Source organism: Haliaeetus albicilla, chromosome 1, assembly GCF_947461875.1.
Source record: "Haliaeetus albicilla chromosome 1, bHalAlb1.1, whole genome shotgun sequence".
In the NCBI taxonomy this organism is placed as follows: Eukaryota; Metazoa; Chordata; class Aves; order Accipitriformes; family Accipitridae; genus Haliaeetus; species Haliaeetus albicilla.
Window position 1 is genome coordinate 58504428 of NC_091483.1, and position 25047 is coordinate 58529474.

Genomic DNA, 25047 nt, shown 5'->3' on the forward strand with positions numbered 1-25047 from the left:
TTCTAGCTGAAACTGTGTCATAAATGAAAATAATTCAGACCAAAATATATGAAGATGACAGAGCCACGTGACAATTCTAAAGCCCTGTTTTGACATCATGTGCTGCATCACTGATATCACAACAAAGCCGGCTGCTTTGATTCACGTTCATACCAGAAACATTTTCGAAGAAGGTAGGGGTTTACCAAGTAATTTGTACTCCAGACCCCCACTTCTCTCATATTTAGCAACAAACAGGTTATTTATGGGAGTAATAATTCGAATGAAATTTCCATTCCCAAAACATAACAAAAAGATACCTTTCTCATTTGTGCCAGCAAACCTTCAAACTCCTTCAGGTTCAGGGTTGATCCACTATACGACGTGCAGCTGTTTGCCGCTTTCCCTAGCCAATAAATGGTGACTAATACCTGCAGAAGTTAATAAGAATTAATTGAAGCCATCTACACACTTAGCTAAATTTACATCCCTTCAGCATCTCTCATTTATTCTAAACTGCACAGCAGCACAAGATTTTGTTATAAATCGGAATTGAAAGGGAAGTGTCTGTCAATGGTTAAAAATAAATATGGTGGGTAACTATGAAAATGTAAACAGTCCTACAGAATACATAAGTTAACACATTATCTTCCTGGTATTTTTATAAGAAAATGAAACTGTCATGTCTGCCTAGAAAATAAACACCAAAAATAAATCTGAATAGAAAAAACAGACAAGATATTTGAAACTGTACAGAAGACACACTTATAAATGTATCTGTTTGTAAATCCAATAGGAAAAAAGTCCCTAAAAAGTACTAATACTAGTGGTCACTAATTAAAACCGTTAACACTAATGGAATAAATAAAACATCTGAAATGTGTGCCTGCCTATTTCAAGGACAGAAAAGGTAGTTCCATTTTTAATCATCTTAAAGTAATTAACCAGACAACACAGGAACATTTACTTCCAGGCTTCTGCTAGCTTAAGAAATGCTTAGCCCAAGATTAATCAAAAGCCATGAGCATCTGGTTGTTTCTATCAGACTAAAGCGGAAAGAGTTAGTGATTTCATTCAAGTTCTGACTTGATGCCTCTCTGTAACTCAAGTCACTTCAAAACTAGTGTGGAAAAAAAGCCAAGAATTGCTCTTGCAAATGTTTATATACCCTCTTACTCCTTTAGGCAGCAAAGAAATCTGATCTGACACTGCTGGTGTTGCACTTGTTTTAGGAAAGGAGAAATTAAGATGCTCAGGATGGTCAAATCCAACACCTCCAAAATTGGTGATATTTATATCATGCAGGGAAAGCAAACAGTCCTCTGCAGTCACATATGTCTCCACTTAAAGCAATGTCTTTAATGGTACCTGTGCAGCAGCAATTTGGACTGGAAACTGATCATCAAAGGCAATTCATTTCAATGTTTTGCACTGGTTAAAAATGCCAAACCATCACCTCAGAACTTAGGCCTTTTTCTCATCTAATGCTCATTATTTTGGCATATTCCGTGACACTGCAAAGTATTTAACTGCAGAAAAAACAGGAAGTATTTTCATGTGGAAAAGATGTGCAACCAATAACAAATAATAGTTGACATTAGCTGTCTTTTTCAAAAAAGTTAAATAAACTGAAATATAGTAGTTAATGTTTTGATGGGACAGGGCCATAGAATTCATACTATATAGTGAATTAAAGAAAATAGGACTAGGAGAAATCCCACGGAGGCACTGGGGACAGACATCTCTGTCAGACTCTTCTTTCCTAAAACATCTACCCACATTCCTTCGGTGCCTCCTCCTCAGTCACATATGCTAGACTTCTGATTAGCCTTTTCCTATCAACTTTCTCTAACATCCCCATTTTTCATTTAAGTGTGATGTCCAAAATCACACACAGCACTCCAGCTGAGGCCCTGCCAGAAAAGGATACAGCATGTGTCATATAGACCCCCTGTTTAAAAACAACTGTGGTGCATAATGTAAAATATATTTTATATATATAGTTTATATTTTCCTTTAGTTTATAAATAATATACATGCCATGACATAACTGAATAACATTTTTAATAAAGTTCAGAAATTTTCACCTTGTTTTTAAAATTACATCGAAATTGATACTACTGTGCTGAGGGAAAGGAGGTGCTTTCGCCAATACTGATTTTTTTGTCTTGAAACAACCTTTACCTGAGCTGTTTTCCTTCAACCAGCACTACTCAACAAATTTATGTAAAAAATTCTTACAGTACATGTTCTCAAGTTAAGTGAAAACACTTGGAAATACAGTATTCCTAGCAACCAGGAAACTGTCCAATTCATTTTGCCATTCAGTTCTCTGATGAAGGTTGTGGTATTTTTATTTATTTCTGCTAGCATTTGATCACTTTCTCTCTTCTTCCTTTCTTCATCCACTTTTTTTTCCCAAATAATGTCACATTTGCAAGCAATTCTGACTGGCTGCCGGCCGAGGTTGCAGGATCATGCACCTGGAAAGCATATATTGCCTACAAGCACACTGTGGAGGATACTTTTGAAACTTTACCTTTAAACCAATACATCTGTACAAAGATATTTAGCCAGTGCCCACAAGAGTGCTAATATGCCAAAGCTGAACTTCTCCCCTACAACTTTGTGTGCTGGGTGCAGAAGATATTACTCTAATGATGATGGGAAAGACAGGATGAAATAATCTGGGGGGGGAGGTGTTGGTGGTTTTGGTGGTTTTTATTATTTTTTACCTGCAGTCATGATTACTGGCTTGCAAAGTTATTAGGAAAAGTCTTGGCATTTCCTAGCCATTTACAGGGACGTGATCCAAATATAAAATTGAATTTATAGCAGTTTACAGCTGACTAAGGACAGACAGCTTGCTAGGCTTTAGGAGAGTAACTAACTACGAGACCAGCAAAGTTTAGCCATTTTCTTTTCCACTTAACAATTACAGGATCCATTACCATTGCCATTAGTTTAAATTTACAAGAAATTGAAGTTAAATGGAATTAGCCTTTCTGGGGAAACACTCATTTATTTGGAAGAACAATGAGAAAGCTAGCAAATCTGATAGTAAAGACTTGCATCCAGATCTAAAGATCATTTTAATTCATTTTAAGTGCTTTGTGCAAACATACTTTATGCCTCTATATTTATGAAAGGCTACAAAAGCGTAACTTCGTGGTCGAGTCAGACCGTTCCCAGTGAAAACCACAATGGACAGCACAGAGATCACATTATTTATCCCTTATCTAAGAAAAGACAAACATTCTTCATATTATTTCTGTTGTAAGGCTCCTCTGCCATACCAGCTCTACCTAAATTTCCAGTAGAACCTGGTTAGGTTTGTACACAGAACAACTTTTCAGCAATACTCATCTGTACTCAGTTTTTACTGACATAATTGCTGCTCAGGCCAAATACAGGATTAACCAGACAAATGACAAAAAAAACCCCAAAAACCGCAACCCCCCAAAAAACCCTCCAAGTGATGTACTCACATTTTTCAGCTTCCTACTATAGTCAATGTTCCTGGTTGCACACACACACACACAAAAAAAAAAGAGGAAAAAAAAATTAATCAGAAAGCAGGCACACTTTCCAAGAGCGTGTATGCAGCAGATCACATTTTCCCTAACAAAAGCCTGCAGAACACTTCTGCTGGCTGGAAAGAGATGAAAGCTAAGAAGATGTAGTTCACACATTCATTTATTCATAACGTGGGAGTATTTTGTCACCATTACTTCAATCATTAAATTAGAATTCTGGAGGTACAAAAAGAAAATGCATTTATAACGGTCCCCCAGTAAAGTAGGACAGTGCCGAAAATATTTCCCTGAAACAGAGTTGCCGATTTCTTCAAAAAAGACGACGAAAGTCCTCACTACTAAAATGCGTCCTGCAGTAATCCAACAGTCAGGTTCTGCTCTGTGATAAATCATGCAACCCATACAGATTCTGGAAGCAACTGAACATGCATAGGAGCCTGAGGAAATCATCACCAAACATTAAGGAAATAGAGCAGGTGCTTCTGTGGAAACAAGCATCACAAAGAACAAAGTAGATGGGTGAAGTAACAAAGATCCTGCCAGTTACAACAGAGCCTGCTGTGGAAAACATATTTATTTTTTGAATGTATACTCAAGCACTCAGACTGAACATTGGCATCCTTCTCAATTTTTTTTTCACCAACGTTCATCAAAGGGTGGAAGTTTTATGTGAGAAACAACAAAGCACTAAGTTTGTGCAAACATAAACAGCATTTCAAAATTCAGCAAAGAAACCACTAAAAAAGAATGGAGGAAATGTGCATCACATTCAGGTGTTGAAAAATAAATAAGATTACTTCAGATTTAGAAAAGATTGTCTCCCAATTATTTATAATGGAATTGCCTTCTACTATAACAGTAAGTTCACTCCAGCATTAAAGGTTACCTGACCAAAACAAAAATAAATGTACTTAAATCTGTGAGAACAACAAAAAGCCCAAATACAGGCAATGCTAAAACAAAGTATTTTTGATAACATCTTTTTTAAGCCAGAATTTTATCCACCAATACCCCCATACTAAGAAAAAGAAAACAGTCCTATTTTTTTTCTTAACAAAACAGCAGTGGAAAAGAGTCTTGTTTAACAAGTCAGGAAGAAATTCTTTACAGCATTAGCTCATAACTTTTATAAGCTGAATGATCCAAAAAAAATAGATCTAATGCATACCTCAACTAACATCTATATGAAAAAAACTGGTTAAAAATATCATTATCTTAATCATGTGCAATAATGTCATATTCATCCTTTACCACAGAACAAATACCACTTTTACCATGTTTAAAAAATAATCCAAAAGTCTTCAAAGAGGGGGAAAAAAAAAAATCACCTTCATGCTTTGGGAACTAGCTAGCAGAAGACAGTCTCGAACATAGTTCTCTACAACAGTCATGGACTTGGCTCGTACACCTCAACTCAGTTACTCAGCGTGAACTTGGACAGCGCTAGGAAAACATTTGGCTCATTTCCACAGCTGCTTTCTCTGAAGAGTTGATGGGGGAAAAAAAATCCATGCCAGTGAGACACTTCACATCTATCTAGCACCATATTCAGCAGAAAGCCAAGCCAGCTCCGCAGAGTTTATTACTCCTGGTTTAACTTGCTTATGTGCTGGACAGCTCTCCTTGGAGCTCCAGGCTCGTCCCAGCCTTCACCCTGCCTCCTCCGAGATACTCCACCATCCTCAACCCAAAAAGATCAAGCTTCTCATCAGAAAGACTCTTTCTCTCTGGTTTCATATGGAGATGAGGGTTTTATATGGAGATTAGGGATTGTTTTGCGACTCTCTTCAGCCACTCATTGTCATGATTTTACAGGACGTCGTAAGAACCTCTTTCATTGCAATATTACCAGATTTAGAAGAAATAAGTTACATGGCCCCCTCTCACTGGTATGTACAGGCGAGAAGAACCTCATATTAGAGCCAGAAACTTGGAAAGAAGCAAAAAGTGGGATACTATTACTTAAAACAAGGCAAGTGCCCAATTCGATTTTCAGAACCTTTGAATTTTCCCAGACAATGCCTGAACACCATGAAAACTTGCCCAACTTCCACTGCCAGAAGGGAAAAAAAATAGAATGCCGCTGAAATTTAGTAAATTGTTTCCATATACTTTTCTAAAATGGGTATGTCTGACCAGGATTTCATTAGTGATCTTTTTGGCCAAATGAAACAAGGCCATTCAATGAACTCAGCAGCATTTGCTTGTCTGTAGAGTAATAACTTCTTAATATTACGCATGATAGACCCAAAATTTTCAAGAAAACTTCTAAATAACAGCAATTACAAATTTTGTTGATTTCATGAAAGTGTGGGGTGCTCTTGCTCTTGGTGGGTAGGGAGCTTGATTACCATTAATATAAACAAGAGAAAAACACAGTCTGATTGCTTCTGTTCCTCTAGTCAATGATGAAAAAAATCTTCCCTGAAAGGGACAACAGTTTCTATTTATGACTTCAATCTCTGACTATATGGACTTTTATTCAAGCCTGCTCTGTGTGACCTTAGGCAAGTCAGTAATTCTTTCTGTGCCAGTTTCACATCTATATTTTTAATCACTTTGTGGGGTGAAATGCTGAAAATACAAGCATTGGAGTCTAAGCACCTAGTACTCTTTGCAGTGAGGGATGTGCACATACCAGGGCTAAAAGGCTGCCAATTAAAAGAAGATTTAAAAAAAAAAAAAAAAAAATCACTTCGCCCCCACAAAAAAACATTAATTAGTTATTAGGAAGGAGAACCTCTTAATATGTGTGTGGTAGTAGGCACGTGACTTTGGTGAAAAAGTATCTAAACTGTGGCATTTCTAGTCCACACAGTTCACACACAGACATTCTCAGCCCAAGTATCATGTCCCAGCCTATAGTTCTTGTTAGGAAATAAACAGACTGTGCTCATGTCTGCACCTCGTAGAGTTTGAGAAGCCTATAAATGTCCTATAATGCATCTTCAATACAGTTTAATCTGAAATAACAGAGCTGTGATTTTTCTCCCCAGCCTACATAGTTCATTAGTTGGACAGACAAAAAAGAATGCCATCAATTTAGACTCAGGAAAACCCCTAAATCCCACAGAATCTCATTGCCTAACTAAAACAGTATTTTAAAAGAGCTGTGGTTGATCTCTCTGGGAAAAATAACAGCCCTTAGAGAAAGCCTGTTGAAGAGAACAATGTATTCTTCCCAGCGCTGAAGGTTTCTCAAACCTCAGCTTCCTATTTGCTTTATACAAATGACAGTATGAGCAGATGAGCATAGCCTCTTGCTCATCCTTAAATATTTACTATTGCATCACATGCGTCTTGAGGTTGTAACATATTAATTGCAAACTGCTGTTGTACTTACTTGATGGTCACTCTGTTTGATGTGTCCTGCAGATCACCAGGATCAAAAAGCTGAGATTCTTTAAGTCCCAGCTCTTTGCAGCCTCTTAAGAATAAGATGATATTATCCTGAAAAGAGAAAAAACAAACAAAAAAAAGCTTTTAACTCTTCATCACTGAAAAAAAATAACCCTACGGAACCAATCTCTTCCAAACAGCTCACAAATAGTCATATCATCAGCTAGATGAAGAACCAAAGACATGTCCAGTCACATAATTTAAGAAGTCAGTATAGGTTTTGTTTGAAAACCAGATAAATATGAAAATTTTTTTTTTAAAGATATGTAACTGCAACAAGCTTGTTGACTTCTCTCTTTCCAACCCCAAATGTTAGCAACTTCTTTAACTGAGAAAACCCTGCTAATTTCCCCACCTACTGCTTGTAGGCTGCCAACACAACTTCAGCACGTTACAGGGCAGAAAAGGCTGGATTTCTGAAGGGATCCGTAAGGGTAGATATGAAACAGCCCACCACCATTTAAACAAGCAGTTTGTTCAGAAAACATTTTGCATGTCGGTACAAACAAGCCAGTTACTCTTAGTTAACACAACTGGTCTCTTGCCTCTCCAACCTTAAACAGCCAGAAGCCACTGGGAAAAGAGGTAGGTGCCTTCTCCACAAATAAAATGCTTGAAGCTACACTTTATGTGACCACTGTCTGGAAGAAGAGACAACACCAATTTTGTAACACTTTTCATGGAGGATTTACACTTTTCAGAGTGTAAAAAAAAAAAAAATCAGTAACTAAGAGAAATTAAGCACAAACTGATACAAGCCTCTTTCAAACCAAACACGAGTGATGACACATGGGTATGCACCGAGGGGATTATATCTGTATGTGTGCACAGACATTTAATATATGTTTTATACTTACTTACACATATGCATGGACACCACCCCCCTTTTACAGAACCAGTGAATCTTTCTTATGCAGATAAATCTTGAAGGTCAGTAGAGAACAAGTTTTCAGATATACACATTGCTAGATCAGCAACTGCAACGGCAGAGGTGTGGACAAGCAAAGATATTACGTACAGCTTGATATTCTCTGAGGCCTCTCATCTCAAACCTCCCACTGGAGGTAAGCTGCCACATGAAGAGTTAGAGAGGGGCAGAGCCACAGCGTGTGGCAGAGACCTTCCATTTTGGTAAAAACTGGGAAGCAGAGGAGCCTGGGCAGCATCAGCTCTTGCCCACCCTGGGTGAGAGAGCAGGACTGGCGAGGAGGGCTCTCCCCACCTCTGCTCCCAGGCCTTTGTTTGGGTGGCACGGCCATAGCTCGGCGAGAGCAGCCCTGTTTATTCTGCCGGAGCGCAGCGATCAGCATGCTAATCGCTGCGGCTCTCTGCATGCCAACGCTCTCGCACACAAAGCTCGCTGTCACCAGCCACACCACAAAAAAATAGGGACTTGGAAATTTAGAGGAGTCCAAATCCCCCTGACTGAAACTTAACAGCTCTGGAGGGGAGCCAGGGGGAAAGGAACAGCAGCCGAGACAGCAGAGAGCCCATAACCCAGAGAGACAGCATCATTCATGACATGAAGAGATGCTTGTAAAATTCCCCATCTGGCTTATTGTTTGCATTATAATTTTTCCAACTGCAACGTGAGTTAACTCTTGTGTTTAGGCTTTGATGGAGGACAGTTCTGGTCAATTCCAAATGGTGGGTGGAGTGATGTGTAAATCTAATAAAAATGCAAAAGCTTTAAAAACCAAAGTTCCTAACAATATTTCCTAACAAAAATATACAGGACACAGTAACCTAATAGATTAAGAAAACCACTGAAGTGGGGGGAACTCCAGGGATAACTAATTGCACCCATCTCTATGCCAAAAGTTCACATCCAAGTTATGATAAGCAGTAACAAAAATATCAGCCATTTGGCAGCCATGTAGTTTGGAAACTCAGTTCTTCTGTTGATGAACAAATGCCCACTTCTCAAAAAAACCCAGTGTCACCACCCTATGCCTGTTTTCGTACATGCTTTTATTTTGATGGTCATCATAAAAATAACATTTGCCAACAGTAACTAACACCATCACCCAAACAATTCCTCAGAAAGCTGGTATCTTATATGGGCATGAATAACCATGCATGCTAACAAGATGCAATCAGTGAGCACTGAAAGAAGTTTTTGCTTTTGGTAACAATCTCATAGGTTTTATTTCCCAATGGTCCTAAATATGGCAGTTTGTTTAAAAGGATTAAAAAAAACCCCCAAACCCAAACAAATTTGGTTTCAAGTTTCAAGTGACAGACATTCAGGTAAACCCACCTAGGCTGCCTATCTCCAAGCCAAAATGCATCTCATACTACTGCAAAACAAAACTTTTCCTGGTTTGCTCCAGTCCAGTTGAAATTCGTATTTGTTAGTTCTATGAAGACACTGGAGAACAACACTCCTAAGCCACTAAAAGGAGAAAGGAGTCTTAAGACCCAGCTCCCAGCAAAGCTTTCTCTCAGGATTAGGACACCTTGCATTAGCCAAGTGCTAGTTTCTTCAGTTCTCAGAAAATTTTGCTTATGTTTTTTGAAATTACAGTTCCATACTTGTTTGCTGTAACTACTTGTTTTTTGTAGTCACCTATTCTAAAGTGCCACTCCTTTGCTGCTTTGAAGAAACTCAAAAAAAAAAAAAAAGGCTTACAAGCAGCAATATATATAAAACATGCTTACCTTAAATAAGGGACTGAAAACACCCACCTAATGTGCATGTCCTGCTCCTTACAACTTGGCAGAGTTAAATAGGTCACGCGAATGGGTCACACTGCAATGGCAAGGATCGCAGCGTGGCCAGCTGCCGTGCCTCAGTTAACAGGGCAGTATCTTTTACAGCGGTCTCAAAAGACACATGGTCAGAATTCAGTCCCTCTGGCAGCCCCTACAAGGCACTAACACGCAATTTTCTCAATACATTAAAGGGAGATGATATTGCCTTTCTCTGAGCGGTTACTTGCTGCAGTTGCAGAACTGGAATAGATGGAGGATAGGTCACTTGGTCAGCACGTCATTTCCTACAGCCCCAGAGGACCTGCAACTGTCTACTGCTGGCTCCTCTCGGTTTCAGTCCACATGAATACTAAATCAGAAGTCTTCTTCTGGGTTTTTTCCCCTCGTACACCCAGAGAAAGAGCAAGCTTACAGATTACAGTCTAAATTTATTTTGCAAATTTTATCTCTTTTTTAATCTAGAAAACTTTATAAATATATTTATAGATATCTATAAATATATTATCTATAAAACTACAATCCATAGATATCTATAAAATTTCACCTATGCTTTATCTATAAAATGACATAAACTCTAAACAGGCTGGTTACAGAAGACAAATGCTTCAGCGTGGTGACAGAGGACACAAACACAGGATACACTGATAGGTTAAACCCCAACCCTTTTCTGCTTGCCTACGCAGAGTCCTGACAGTTCCTCTTAGATCAGCACTATAAGCAACGCTGGTTACTTGTAAGTATTAGAAATGCAAGAATTATTAATGTAAATGTTTTGCTATACTGAATTTCAGAATCAAAAAGTTAACCAACACACCAAACATTACAAACTCTTGGGCAAAGCCAGCCACGAGCCAGCAAGAAGGGCCGGGGAGGAGCAGGGATGGACAAACATAGGTGTGGGGCACTGATTCCCTGAGAACTGAGTCAGAAGGATGCACGGGAAGGAAGGGGAAGCTGCTCCTGCTCTCACAACTGCATTTCAACACTGCCACCTTTTCATCCTTTCTGGTGTGTAACCTGACAGACTCACCACTACAAAATCACTTTGCCAGGACAACCACCTGCAGGTAATACAGAGAGAATGGGAGGCAGAGGGGTTACACCTTGATGAAGGTGGAAGGAGGGAGGAAGAAATAACGTGCTGCTCCCTTGTAACCTTTTGGGTTTTTTTCTGCTGTTTTTAAAAGACTGATAACCCATGTGTTACAAATATGAAAAACTGTTCACTGTATAGCATTAAGTCATTCTCCCCACACACAAAATGGAGCACAAAATCCTGAATCCTGTAAAAAAACACACCGAAATTGGCAGTTGTGCGGGACAGACACCCTGGAAAGCCACTGCAAATTCACACAGTAGCACTGCCAACACACAAGACAGTTCAAGCTAGTGAGAATCAAATGTTCACAGCAGGCAAATTCTCTCCATAGGATCTGCTGATCAGATGCAATGGCAAACAGCTTGAATTTGGCCCACTTCCATTCCTTTCATCTGCCACAATAGTATACGAAATATTCTCACTGTATTTGCGCTGCAAATCGGACCAGCGGCTTATCACTGTGGAACCATCATTTGTCAGATGTGCTACTGCATGGCCTGGATGAGATATACAGATAAACTCGGGTAAAACAAAAGCAAGCCAAGCTGTATGTCTGCACAGAACGCTGAATAAAATGCCAAGTGCGTGCCACTTCTGCAAGTTGGAGATATTATTAGTTGCCAGCAGCACTGCACTGTTTTGCAGGACAGCTGCAGACAAACAGGTGGCCTTTTTCATTTCTGGAATGCTGAAATTTTCCCTGTTCCAGAATAAATGGGAATATTTCTAAATATACTTTTTTTTTTTCCAAACTGCTTTTGTGAGCAATTTCCAATACAGACTCTCAAAAGCCTTTCGTTTACTCTTTCAACGTTTCTTCCCAATTCCCTTATTTTTCCATCTTATATAAATAATTAGTGGTGATAATTTATTTATATAAAAGCAATGGATCTTGACTGATTCACAAGCAGATGGAAAGGAAACATTGAAATACCCAGTTCAAGTCCACCAGGAAAGAAGTTTTACGAGAAAGACTGGGGACTTTTCATATATATATAAAAATATACACACACACACAGAGATATATAAGTTTTACTATTTATCCACTATGCTTTACTGTATATGTTTTGCTCTACGTATATGTTTTACTGTTTATACAGTATGCTTTACTGTATATACAGTAAAACTACACTTCACAAAACACTGTCTTCTCTGGCAGATTCCAAACCTACTGCTTTGGAAGGAACTCGATCGTGGTCAGAACACAGTCACTTAGACATTTAGGATGCTTCATCTCCAGAAGGGGAAGGATGACAGCCCGCCACGACTGAAGGCAAGCCCCACCACAAGAGGAAGGGGAGACAGGGCTGCACGCACCCCAACGGCAGCCTGGCAGGCAACGGCCTCGCCTAACGAAAATTAAACCCCGCACGGGGAAAACCAGAAAGAGAGCGAGCCCGGCCCCAGGGAGGTGCACCAGCAGGACTTACCCGCCCGTCAGCCTGACCCGATCCTCGCCTCCCGAAGCGCAACGAGCCTGCGGAGCGGCCGGAGCCGGAGCCGGAGCCGCCCGCCCGCCGCGGCCGGGAGCCGCACAGCTGCCGCCGGCGGGGGCTGCAAACCCCCAAACTCCACCCACCGCCCCGTCCCGTCCCGTCCCGTCCCGTCCCCCCTCCCCGGAGCTGCAGAGCGGGCAGCGCGGCCCCGACACCACCCCGACACCGAGAGAGGCGCCAGGGCCGCCGCCCGGCGGGGGCTGCCCTCCCGCCCCCCAGCCGCCCTTCCCCGCACCCCCACGGGCGGAAGGCAGCCGAAGGGCAAAGGAGGAGAATTACCGCCGCGCCTGGAAGCGGGTGAGCCCCTAGGGCAAGAAGTAGGCCCAGAGAAGAAAGACAGAGGTGGCGAGAGTAAAACGGCAGGAATAACGCCCGCGGGCGGGAGATGAAACCGCACCGCACCGCTCCGAAGGCAGGGCGGCGGGAATAGCGGCCGGAGAAGGGCAGTCCCTGCGAGAGCGAGGGCTCGGCACCAGCAGGCCGCAACGCCTGACTGACAAGCAGTCCCTGCGAGAGCTTGGCAGGGAAGACGGCGAAGACCGCCTCTGCACAGAAAGCCAAGCCTTTTTCTGCTGCTTTGTGGGCAGTCAACAAAGAAAAGATGTGTCTCCTCAAACAACAGCCCCACTCCCGTAACAAAAAGGCAAAAAACACCTTCAAAATTCTGTGAGGAAAATGGGTCTGTTGGGGCCGCGCTGCAGCTACACAAAACACACCAGAAACCCCAAACGTGGCTCTAAGCGATCTTCAGATACAGAAACACCAAACGTGGCTCTAAGCGATCTTCGGATAACGTCTAAGACTGACAGGAGATGTGCAGTACCAGACCCCAAAGATCTAGCTGGAAGTGCCAGATTCCTACCAAGGTGCTTAGATCCTTGCTGCTTCCAACCAGGCTTACTGGGTCGGAAAATGGCAATTACCTCGAGCAAGAGGATAGTGCACAGCTTTGATACTGCTACTTTACACTACTCTGGTAGTATAAAACTTATCCTCCTCTGACAGTGTAGAGGGAAAGCTGGGCAAAGGAAAGAGGATACTCCATTCATCTTTTCAGAGAGCTGCTCTTAGCATTTTTGGCATCCTACAAAATCTTTTGCTAATAGTTCCAATCATCAGTCTCACATAGAACATGAGCATGTTCAATCTACATTAATAAACTGAAAATAAGCAACAGCAACAACAAAAATCAAAATCATGCCATGAGAATTGATGGGGGAGCTCTAAAAAACAAGCACAAAATGCAAGAAATGTGTTAAACAAATCAAATTGTAAAGTTCACTTGTCCACCAGATATCAAAAAGCACATTGTTGAAAATTAAAAGCTTGCAATTTTTTGAGAAAATCAGAAGTACAGCAACAATACTCGATCTTAAGAAACTGTCTTTGATGCTTTCCTAAATCTGCCCTTCACTATCAGATTATTTGCTTTTAAGATAATTGCCCCATAACAAATTTCAACCATGTTTATAAGCTTCCTATGCGATACAGGGTATTACTATCATTTGTACGATGGTTGTAACCAAAATCCCCAAACAGGAATGGCCATACTGTGTATAATGAAAGGCAAATCCAAGGAGTTCAGAATACAAAATGGCACTGCAGGTCCTGGGCAGGTAATGAAAATTTCATGCTGGGTACAGGGTGAAATCAGGGTATTGAACAGCATGGATGATGCATCTTATTTCTGCAAATTTTTAAAATGAGCTTAAAATCCCTGCAGCATGGTATAATGTAAAAAGAGGGAAGAGAAACTGTGGACAGGAAAGGAGAAGGGTAACAGGGAAAGGCAGAAGAGAAGAATAGGAGGGGACCATATGAAAGAACATGAGCAAGAGCAGCCTTCAATTCAACAGGCAAAAGCAAACCACGGGGGGGTGGGAGGGGTGCACACAGTATGAGCACAAGGCTGACCCTATGACTTCATTAGTTAAGTAGGTCCTGATATTTCTCCTTGCTCCATCAGGTCATTATCCCTGAAGGCACAAATAAAACATTTAAACAAATGGGGGCTCAGTCAACATCCACGTCTTGGGAGGAGAGAGCAATCAGATGATCTGTATTCCCTCAAATTTGCCAAGCCCAAGATACACCCAGAGTAAGATGGCTTTGTTTACAGCAATGAAGACAGAAGATAGGCAGGCAGGGAAAAAAGCCCAAAGCATTTCCAGGCTATTCACTGGCTCTGGTGCTGATGAAATCATAGCCAGATGTCAGCCAGATGTCAGATGTCATCCAATCTTGGAGAGAGGGGGCCTATTGGATGCCACATCCTACGGTAACAGCCATACTATGGCCAAGGAAGAGGACAACATCTCCTTGCCATCCCCTCTCTACAGAGTACTAGATCATAGTGCTGGGCTCGTGAGGGTTTGGGTCTCAGTTTCATGACTTCTGTTACCCACTTTTCACATTTTTGATGAATAAAGCTCCTCAAGGACAGGATTAAAATCAAGCTCACATACAGTGAAGTGCAGGCTAAGCATTCCTAGAAGCTGCTGGGAATTCACCTTGCAAATCCAGAGCCAGATGGGTAAAAACACAAGGACATGGGAGGCACCACCAAAAAGTAAAGCCTGGTTCCTTCTGCAGCAATGGAAAGGACTGTTATTTACCTTGCTCTGCCGTGTTGGTTGGGCTGTGAAGTGGCTCAACACAAGACTTAACGCAGAGCAGATTGGGGAAAGAGTTATCAAAAAAGATGAGAATGAAATAAATATAACAACAATGTTCTCAGTCCAACCGGAGCTCAGTGTCTGTGGCATTTATCCCTTCTTACCCATCCTTCTGGCAATAGTTGCGCTGTCTATCTGAAGGAGGAAAAAAAAAAGGTCATGAAGACAAATTTGACCTTTATTTGTGCTCACATTATGTGTACTGAGAGTATGACTAACCTAAACACAGATTTCAAGGAACCCTAAAACCACAGTTAGTGCCACAACACTGCCCTCAGGACATCTTCTTGGGGAAACTGGACACTGTCTGTTCTCAGCTCACCCCTGTGCCTGCTGCCCCCACAACTGAGCTCTACAGTAAAATATAAAAATGGGCAAGAAATTCACAACTAAGGAGAACATGCTGTTTTCTACATTTGGTTTATTTGTGTGTAATTATCAGGACACAATAAAGCATTAAGGAAAGTACACAGTCTGACTACAGATTTAGGAGATCTCAAAGGCAGCCTTCTCAAACAAACTGCTTCAGGTAAACAAAAAACCCCATAAACTTTAAATCTAGAGTTACAAGTCATAAGAACTACTAAACTACTACACCAGATACTGTGAAAACAAAACCAGTGTATAAGTCACAGGGGTCCAAGCAATGGGACCGACCAAAAAAACTAACTTGAGCATTAAATATGGGAGAATACAGTTTTCACTAGATGTACTGTTAAAGCTTATCACCCTGCACACACACACACAAAAAAAAAAAATTCATAGATGAATGAAGTTGAATTACCTCCCGAGTGATATACCCAAAAAGTACACCCCTGGGGTAATCCAAAGAACACTGCAAATAGCTTAAGCTCCAACACAAACAAGCCTTTTACACTTTACGTACAGCCATCAACTACAACTAAACACTGCTGAACAAACCTTTGCCTTTCCTGACTGCTGTACAGGCAATTGTGTGTTAAGCCATGGCACAACAGATGCTTCTCAAAAGCTATTTATATATGTGTTCCTGGTAAGATATTGTACCACAGTGGTAATGAAAATCTATGTGCTAAAATTTTTTCCATGTTTTCCTTAATTATATTAGCAGGTCTACTAAAATATACTACCTTTTTTCACATACCCTACCTTCCTTTCTCCGCCTGCAGATTCCAAGCTTCATGGGATCCCTTTGATCACATCTGATATCTTAGGGCACTGTTACCCAGTGCCTGCTTTCTATATTTTGACTTGACTGTTGTGAAAATAACCTTCTTTTCCAGGAAGAGCAGTGTTGACTATTTCAGGGAACCAGCTGCAGGCAACCATCAGATGCAACTTCCCACAGGACCTTTGGGATGGAGTGGGGCTGGTGGAGAAGGAAAATTAGGAAAATCCTGTACATCATGAGCTTGCCTACCTGAAAAGGTGTGTCTGAGGGTCATTAATTACCTGACCAGCATAATCTATTGTGAACCAATATAGGTAACTTAAAGCATTATCAGTGCACCTGCATGCACATTCAGAGATGACTATCTGAAAAAATACTGCAGTGATCACTACAGACTATTTCTAGTTTTCCTCTCTCACCACATCCAAAGCAGATGGCAAGGAAAAAAAAAGTAACTGGAAATGACCAATAGTGAGATTTACACCCAATGCTTTTCTGATACACAAGAACTCAATAAATCATAGACACAAAGCTGTATTGGAGTTATAGCCTCAATTCTTACTTTCCCCTGGTCATTTATCAGCTGTCTTTCTACTCAGGCACTTGATTTCATTGAAGGCATACAATCCCCCAAAATACAGGATTTTAATGAAACTATGTGCATGATGAATCTCATTTGAAAACTTTTGCTGCATCCAGCTGTGTTGAACTAGCTGAGCACAAAACTTTGAACATCCAAGGCCAGAAAATACCTGAAATTTTGTATAATGTATTTTTAAGGTTTCAAACTGTAAAGGGACAAAAGAAACTGGTACCTAAAATTAACATCAATTTGACATGAAACCTCTGAAAGTGAATGTATGAGCACTGCCTGGCAGACTCATTAAACTTCTAATTGCAGCAGCTGCTATTAACATAACTTTACTTTCTTGCCCCTTTCTTTTACGTGATATGTTCTCTTTTGCCTGGTATATTAAGCAAAGCTATCTTCCATTTAAAGCCAACAAATAGTAACAGTTGGCTGACACTCGGACTTCTCTCAGCAAAGATGGCAATCCGCTATGCAAGAATCAGGATACTACATAGCCGGAGCTGTTGGAGGGGCTCTGCATCCCGATGTCCAAGTACAACTGCTGTAGGTGGGCCTCAAAGGATGCAAGAAAGCCGCCTGTGGAGGCTGGGGGCCTGGCAGTAGCTGTTAAAATCAGACCAAATCTCTACTCCCCAAGGCAAACAGCAAAATAGTGCAACCGCCAAGGAGGACTCATTCCTGCTCAGTTCACGACCTCTGCAAAAAAAGCAACAAATTCCATTTCTCCTTTCAAATTAAACATCTACTCTTTACTGCCAAGGAATATGTTTTAATAATCTGTGGTGTTCAAGGTTTGATAAACATCAGAAATCTCTTTACTGCTGTTACATGATACCTGACATACGTTTTCCCCCCACTCACAGCTTTGCATTTTCATGCCAACATTGCATAAAACATACTGGACTTCTTTAATGTACAGGTTGGGGTTTCCTCGCAAATACTTCTAAAAGAAGCTGTTCAAGTCCAAAAAAACCCTATTTTTTTTTTTAATTGGCTTTTTGTACTGAATGAAGTTCCAGCACGTTCCAGCTGGAAAACCTACATTACTGTTTTTACTTCCAGTAAAAAAATAAATAGACAGCTTTCACATTTAGATGTCTAGAATTATTTCAGTGAGGAAAAGGAAGGGGAAGAAAATCAATAATTTTCAATTTGCTGCAAGTACATTTTACAGACAGCCAAAATATCTGTGCAAAAAAATGCTAAGTAAATCAGCACCTATTCTTAACTTTGACCATATATAGTGTAACTGCCTAAATGACTAAATACCACGACACTCAAACTATGTATCTGTTGTTTCTTTCTCAGATTTGAAAACATGCATTTGGTGTCTCTGCTAGCATGGCCATAACTGTCAGTCACCTTGAATATTTCCAGTTTGGAATTTTTTTATAGTAAATATTCAAAGCACAATGAACTACCCAATAGCCTGGCAGTGATTTCTTTTCTGTCCCTTTTCAACCATCAGTAAGGAATACCCCAGATATAATTCAAGAACTGGAACAATTATTCATGAAGCTATGGTAGCTGCAAACTTAGATGGACTATGCAGAATAGCCAACTTAAATTACTACTGTTGATTAAGTCTATAGAGGTTGTGCAAACATGCCTTTGAAGGACCATTTGGAAAGCATGATTTGTGGATTATGTCTGGATGCCGTAATTGTTTACAGTTGTGAAGACTGAGCTTTTAGGAGGAAAAAAAAAAGTAGTGCAATAATGTATTTAAGAAGCAGAATTTCCTCCAGTTTATGGGCATAAAAATCAATGATTAAAACAAGAGGGAAAGAAAGGAACTCTTCTTTAATACAGGGTATTCCCATTGCAAGGCCTTCTCCCAGCTCTTTCACAATGTCTTGGTTCTGGTTCCTCTGGGCAGCAGACTATAAAGGATCTCTCCTCCTACAGGACAAATATTCCTGTTCTTCTTTTACTGTCAACACACTAGAGGTGTATTTAAGGCATACTTTTGCTACATCCTCTCTCCCCTAGGAATGCACAAAGCAACAAGGGTAGGAAAATGAATACATGCATCACGCCAAGTCTTAGGAACTGGAACGAAGGAGAGAAGATGGCAGAAATAGCTTGTCACATTTGTTGGCAGAAGGTAAAGAAAGGGGAAACAAATCGGCTATCACTCATGATTTATTCCTAAAATTTCAGTTTATACCCTACCTTCTGTCCTAACCAGACCTGAGATCACCTTTTGTTTGTAGAGGAAAACAGCAAACTGTACTTATAATTCAGCTTACCTAGGTATAACCAATGGCCCTTCCTCAGAACAGTCACAAATAAGGCTAGCAGAGATGTTCATGCACCCTTAAACAGCAAGCTTCCAATTCCTCACCTGCAATTTCTGAAAATCCTTGCAATTTAAAGCCACATTATACAGACTGAGGTGCAACTTAGCTGATGAGAGTGTATACAGGAAAAGGGTAAATTTAAAGCCAATACGATTTTTTCCTTTCCTCAACAGAGGGACTCAGAGTTCAGTTGGTTGATCAGAGAGACGCGTATCTAGACAGCAGAACCAGTAGAGTCCAGCAAGATTATTAGGCCAGGCTTCACCAGCCATGAAAGCAGCTGTACTAGCTCCAGAGCCAACAAGAAGCCGCCAGCAATTTAGCTGATTTAAAGGACTGCAGAGCCTGAGTCAGCTCACACGTCTCCAAACAACTCCCACAGGTGCAGATTTCTGGAGAATGCAAATGTTACACATGGCTACCCAAAATCAGCTCAAGGCCAGCAGGACTTACTGGCTTTGGCAAGCACCTCTATACTGCCCATCCTAGCGATTGCGGAATATGCATCAGACATAGTACTGCCTTGCTTGAATGCATGGACCCAGCTGAGGCTCAGCACTGTGCTGAAGCTAACCAGCCTTTAAATCTGGAGACCCTACTAAGAGCTACCTGGGGTTTACAAGGTCAACAGATGTAGCCCCATCCAAATACAGGGGCTACAGAGCTATGCAACCACCTTAGGTGATGCAGGAACACTGCCCAAACTGCAGCACAGGGAGCCCAACCACCCAGGAGGTACCAGACCCTGGGCACACATGCTCTTTGTACCTGCGCATGTACATGCCAGCCAGCCCAGGGCTGCATAGGGGCTTCAGCGTGCCTCATGCTCTGTGTATGACTGCAGAGAGCCTGGAGAGTCAGCTATCACATGAGCAGCACCCACTTTCTGGAGCTTTTTGGCTACCTGGAAATCTCTAAATGTGCTATGCTGCACTGCTAAGCTGATCTCATGCTTTTGGGCCACTTGCCCCTGAACGGGAAAGGCGCTGGCATCGAGCAGCTCTCCTGCAAGAGCTATCCTGTGGCTGTGCCGAGCCAGGGTGATAGATGCTGCTGGCTGCCAAACTCAAGCGGACTGTTCAGTGAGTTGCCCACACCCACAACACGGAGGTTATCCAGGATTTTCCATTCTCTGGCATATCCCAAACTCCACCTTCCATTATCCTGAATAGAGCAGTTGACTGTTTTTCCTCTTATTTACTTCCCATCCACTTCCTAACCTGAGTCTGGCACTTTTATTCCTCCAACTTGTACTATAAAGTTATAAAGAACAAGAATATTTGTACACTGTTATACAAAGAGAATAAATCACACTGGAAGCTGTGATGGAGAATACTGACCACGATCTTTGAAGTTCTCGGTCTGCAATTTACTTACATAATAGTTTGTGTGCAGGCTTAAGCACTGGATTTCTAATACTGCTCATCAAATTTCAGGCAAGCAAAATAGAATAAGCAAGGTGAACTACTCTTGGGAAGATAAACCACCTGCAAGAATTTTTGATGCAAGTAGGAGAACACCAAGAACTCACAGTTCTTCAAATAATATGTAAAAGTCTGGAATCCAAAGAGTTTCAGTTCTCTAAGATCATTTTTTAGAAAGTAAATTTTAATCAGGATTGGGTGGCTCAAGAGATTGGGTAATAGTATTTAAAAAAGCAAGTGATTAATCTCTGATCAACCAGAGGGTAAGGACTAAAGAGCATTTAAGGTCTCAAACACCCCTGGGAACTAGCCAACTTAGTTTAATACTGTGGGTGCTGACTCTAGGCAGGTTTTGGATTTTGTATTTTCTCACGCACAGTCCACATGCTTATGAGTAGCCTTCTCTAAATTTCACTAGAACTATTCCATTACCTTCCCCAAAATTCTACATTACAGTTATGCTTATGAAGAGCCAATGGCAGTTAGATCCCAGGTTTGCTGATAACCCTGTGGTGACAAATACCTTGTTTCTCTGTTTCCTTTCTAACTGCATCTATGTCTTGTTTCTTAATTACAAACTTCTGAAGGCAGAGACTGCAGATGCCATATAGCATCTAGCATAAAAAGGATGAGGACACCATACCAGTAAGCTTGATACTTACTTTGCAGGAAAACAGACTTTGATCATTGTTGACTGTGTCATTCAAAGATCTGAGACGCTTAGAAATTGAGCTGGCATATCTGAAGATACGGCTTGGGAGGTCCCTTCAAACTAATCATAATACTGGATTGACTTTTACTCTTTTGGTTGTTTTGGACAGAATGAAAGAGCAAGTAACAACTAGTGTGATATTGCTAAAGATAAAGTATCACCCATTCTAATAGAATTCTGCTAACGCCTTGGTTACTCAAATTTTTGTTTGACTGCAACACTTCTCTGAGAGGATATAATTATCTTGCTGCTTCTTTCTCTAAAATTCTAGTCCACTGACACATCAGATTCCACCCAGCCACTATTCAGCACTGTAAAAATAAAATACAGGAGTGCACACTAAGAAGGAAGATCACGCTAGCCTGTGTTTCTCAAAAAACCCAGAACAAACCAAAACCCAGCCTCCTATGACTAACTTTGCCATGTTTCTTTTTTACGTAAGTGTGTTACTAAACATTGACTTCAGTAACGAATTTTATGTGTTCTTTTGGTGCATAACAATTATTTATTTACTTACCTCTCTTTGCCTCTTTAAAGGCTTTTATAAAAGCTCTGACAGTGGTCTCTGGGGACCATTCTATTTGATTTACCAATTTGCAACTAGTTTTGCCAATGATTGATGCAATTCCTTTGTTTGCTCATAATTTGTTTTATGAAATGTCAGAATATACATTGTTTCCAATACATAGTATCAAAGCTGTAGTAGTAGTTTTGGTTGTGTTTTTTTTTTTCTAAATTTGCTTGTATTTTCTTTGAAAATAATCAGCACAGCAAAACAGCATGTCTATGTGTGATGCATGTGGCACTCTCAGGACATTTCAAGTTATGCTTTTCATGCAGTTGTTATGGTTTAAGAAGCAACTACTGTCTGACCTCTTTAGGGGTAACAGGAGAAACTTAATGAAAGAAAACATCCGAGAATTGTACAAAAAAAAAGGGGGAGTTTTCTGCTTCTGCATATGTCAAGTAAAAGCTGTATAAATTATTTTTCTAGATCAGAAGTTGAGAGATTTTATTAGCTTGTGCTACTGACCTGTGCAGACAGTTTTCTGGCACAATTTTCATGACTTGTTTACACTATCACCTCAGTTATCCAGAACTTCTTGTTATCCCCACAAGGGTCAAATTCCTGACATGTATTAATTACACTGAAAATTGCCCTGGATTACTTGAAACCTCAAATAACTGAACCTATTCACCATCCCCCCTTTTAAATAACAGAAGATATACTGTATAGTGGTGCTAATACTTTGAGGCTGATCCCTGTAACTCCAGAAATTAATACATAAACGTCACACTTCTTATTTGGCAGGTCTGTCTGCTTTGGTCTGAAAATCAGGCTCAAGAGGCAGAGAGCATTTATAGCATGGTCCTACTCACTGCTGTGGGCTGCGGGGCAGGAGGAGATAGGAAGGAGAGGAAGGTTAAAACCCAAAAACCACCGACCAGCATTCCTGATCCACGCACTGCTGGCCAAGGAAACAGAGCCACTTCACAGTTCAGCCCTCCCTAGTTGCCAAAATGACCTTGGATCCCTCCCATAGTCAGCCAAAGAGTAGCTGCTGCCTGCATGGTAAGTATATGTCCCACTGACACTTGAGCTTTTACAGCTGTGGCTAGTGGGCTCCATCTCCTTCTGCCTGTCACTGGGCAATAAGGCCTGCAGCTTCTCCTTGAAGGTGTTCACCAAGCAGCTTCACAGGAACCTCCACGACTGCATTATCAGGGCTTGAATGCAAAGATGAGGATGCAAAGACCTACTGGCAGCTCACACGTTCAGCCAATGGTAGGCATTAGCTCTACGATTCCCTAATGCTGTTGCTAGGCAGGAGTGGTAAAGTTAGGATTGGTTTTGGAAAAAACAGCAAGCCTCCTTCCAACCAAACTAGAAACGGTATTCAAAGGACAACAGCAATGAGGCAGCTTTCGTTATGAGAAAGTATTAGAAATATCCAGGAATGCTTGGTAACATCCGTGGGATTTGTTGGCTGTGCAGCCAAGCTACACAGCACCCAGCCAACCCAACAGTTATAAAAGGCCAGAAGCAAGAGCACCAGCAGCCCAGGCTATCGGTTTAAGGCCTGAAGTTTGTTGCCTCACAACAGGTGCAAGGATGAGACTCACATCTAGCACTCAGTCCATCGTGCCTCCCAACACACGGATACAACTTTCCAACACACCAAGTCAAGTAATGTCTCTCTAGCTGTTGCAGTAAAAGTAGAGCAAACAATACCAACATTACCACTAAAAAGGAAAAGAAAGGGGAAGGGGGCGAAAGCATAATGTTTGCCACTGGCCTTATAGGGAAACACAAGCTTGATTCCAAGTCGTGCATGAGAACTAGTACAATCCAAAGAGAAAAGCTGGGGTGATGAAGGAGCATACAGAATGGACTGAAAAAAGCCCAGCTGAACTCAGTACACACTTGGATGCATGTGGACATTTAGCAAGTTCAATACTCTCTCTTGAAAAGTCTGAAAAGAGAACTCCCTTTCACATGTTTCACAGTAATAAATCAGTGCACACTATTGCCCCAAACAGAAACAGACATTCACCATCTAAGTAACAGTGCTTCCTGCATGAAGATGAGGAGGCAGAAGCAAACAAAGAAGTAGCAATAAAAAGGACTTTAACAGAAGGACACCACTTCAAATAGCTGAGGATTACCTCTGTACTGCAATATTAATTTTCTAGACTGTTAGTTATATTGCTTGTCCAGAAATGAATGTGTAATTCTCCTCCTAAGCTGTGGGACAGATTTCCACATATTATCCCAAGGCTATTCAGCTTTCAAAAGGTTAATAGTGAATGACTTCGATGTCCTTCAGTCAGATAGTTCAGCCTCGCACTGTATTTTTGCACAAGCAATTAACTAAGCTCTTTCCTCTGCAGTATTAATTTTAACAGGTTTACAATAGTATCATTAGACCTCTGGACATTTAAGAGGAAGCACCTTACAATTAGAAAGTACTATGCCAAGCAGGAAGCAAGTGGCTTTAATCCAGGAGCACTGAGGAATGCAGAAGGCAAAGGGACTTTCAGTGTCAGGTACTCCATCCTCTATGAACTCTTGACCACAGCACCAGACTGCAGAATTTTACTGGGCTCTTAAACCAAAGAAATGACTGCACATGGATCTTTAAGATGCTAGTTTTCCACTAGCTTGCCTTTTTGCTTGTTTGCTTTAAGCCAGGGAAACAACTGCAATGTGATCTTTGGAGCAAGACGTGTTCCATCATCTGCATTCAGCACGTAGGCTCCTGCTAGCGACATGCACATCATCTGACAGAAATCCACTTACAGTGCCCGGAAAGGTTTTCAGCGTAGAAACAGTACGAACAGTTGCTAGCAGACATAAACTGCAACAGACTTCACAGAGTTGATTTGCAGCCAGGAAGGGGATTAGAGACAGCATTCTTTTGCCACCATCTTCAGCCTAAGGGCCGGGGTCACAACAGACCATTACTAACTCATGCTTGCTCCCTTTTCAGAAGAGGAGAAGGTAATAGGAAGCTTGAGCCTCCCTGACTCATTTTGAGGTAGCAGATCTGTCGGTCTGACCACACTGTGGAAACTTTTTTTCCCTGCTCACCTCCCCAGGGACTGGTCAGGTTAAGAGCTATTGGGAAGGCACCCTCCCCTTTCACATCTCCAGTGCTACTGTTACCCGGTTATCAACATTCTCCTGATTGTATTACGTGGATTTTATGGGCAGCAGCACCCACCTCTCAGACGCTGTGAGAATGCAGGGTAGCAGCAAGTACAGCAAATATTCTTACTCTGGTCAACCCCATTTACCACTGAATTTAGTTCTCACTCTCTCAGATAAATACTGGCATCTAGCTGTTCCCTGCAGCAGAGGCTACATGTCACTGAAAAAGACAGTTGAGGATCAGAGACGGTATTTATAGAGCAGACCTACAGACTCCAATCTGTGAGAGGCCTTCCAGAATTAGGGAGTGAGAAT

General features: G+C 41.2%; 1 protein-coding gene across 6 annotated transcripts in view; it reads right to left on the reverse strand.

Moving 5' to 3' along the window:
* LIMCH1 (LIM and calponin homology domains 1) overlaps positions 1-25047 on the reverse strand; it is a 183213-nt gene that overhangs the window by 68818 nt on the left and 89348 nt on the right. For 5 of the 6 annotated variants that reach the window (XM_069791087.1, XM_069791105.1, XM_069791095.1 and 2 more), the window contains 3 exons: positions 6859-6965; positions 3468-3498; positions 300-410 (listed from right to left, as the gene is read on the reverse strand). In XM_069791087.1, the coding sequence (XP_069647188.1) occupies positions 300-410; positions 3468-3498; positions 6859-6965 (249 nt within the window). Of the gene's footprint in view, positions 1-299; positions 411-3467; positions 3499-6858; positions 6966-12158; positions 12298-25047 lie in introns of those variants that run through there. The other variant, XM_069791120.1, reaches the window with a different exon arrangement.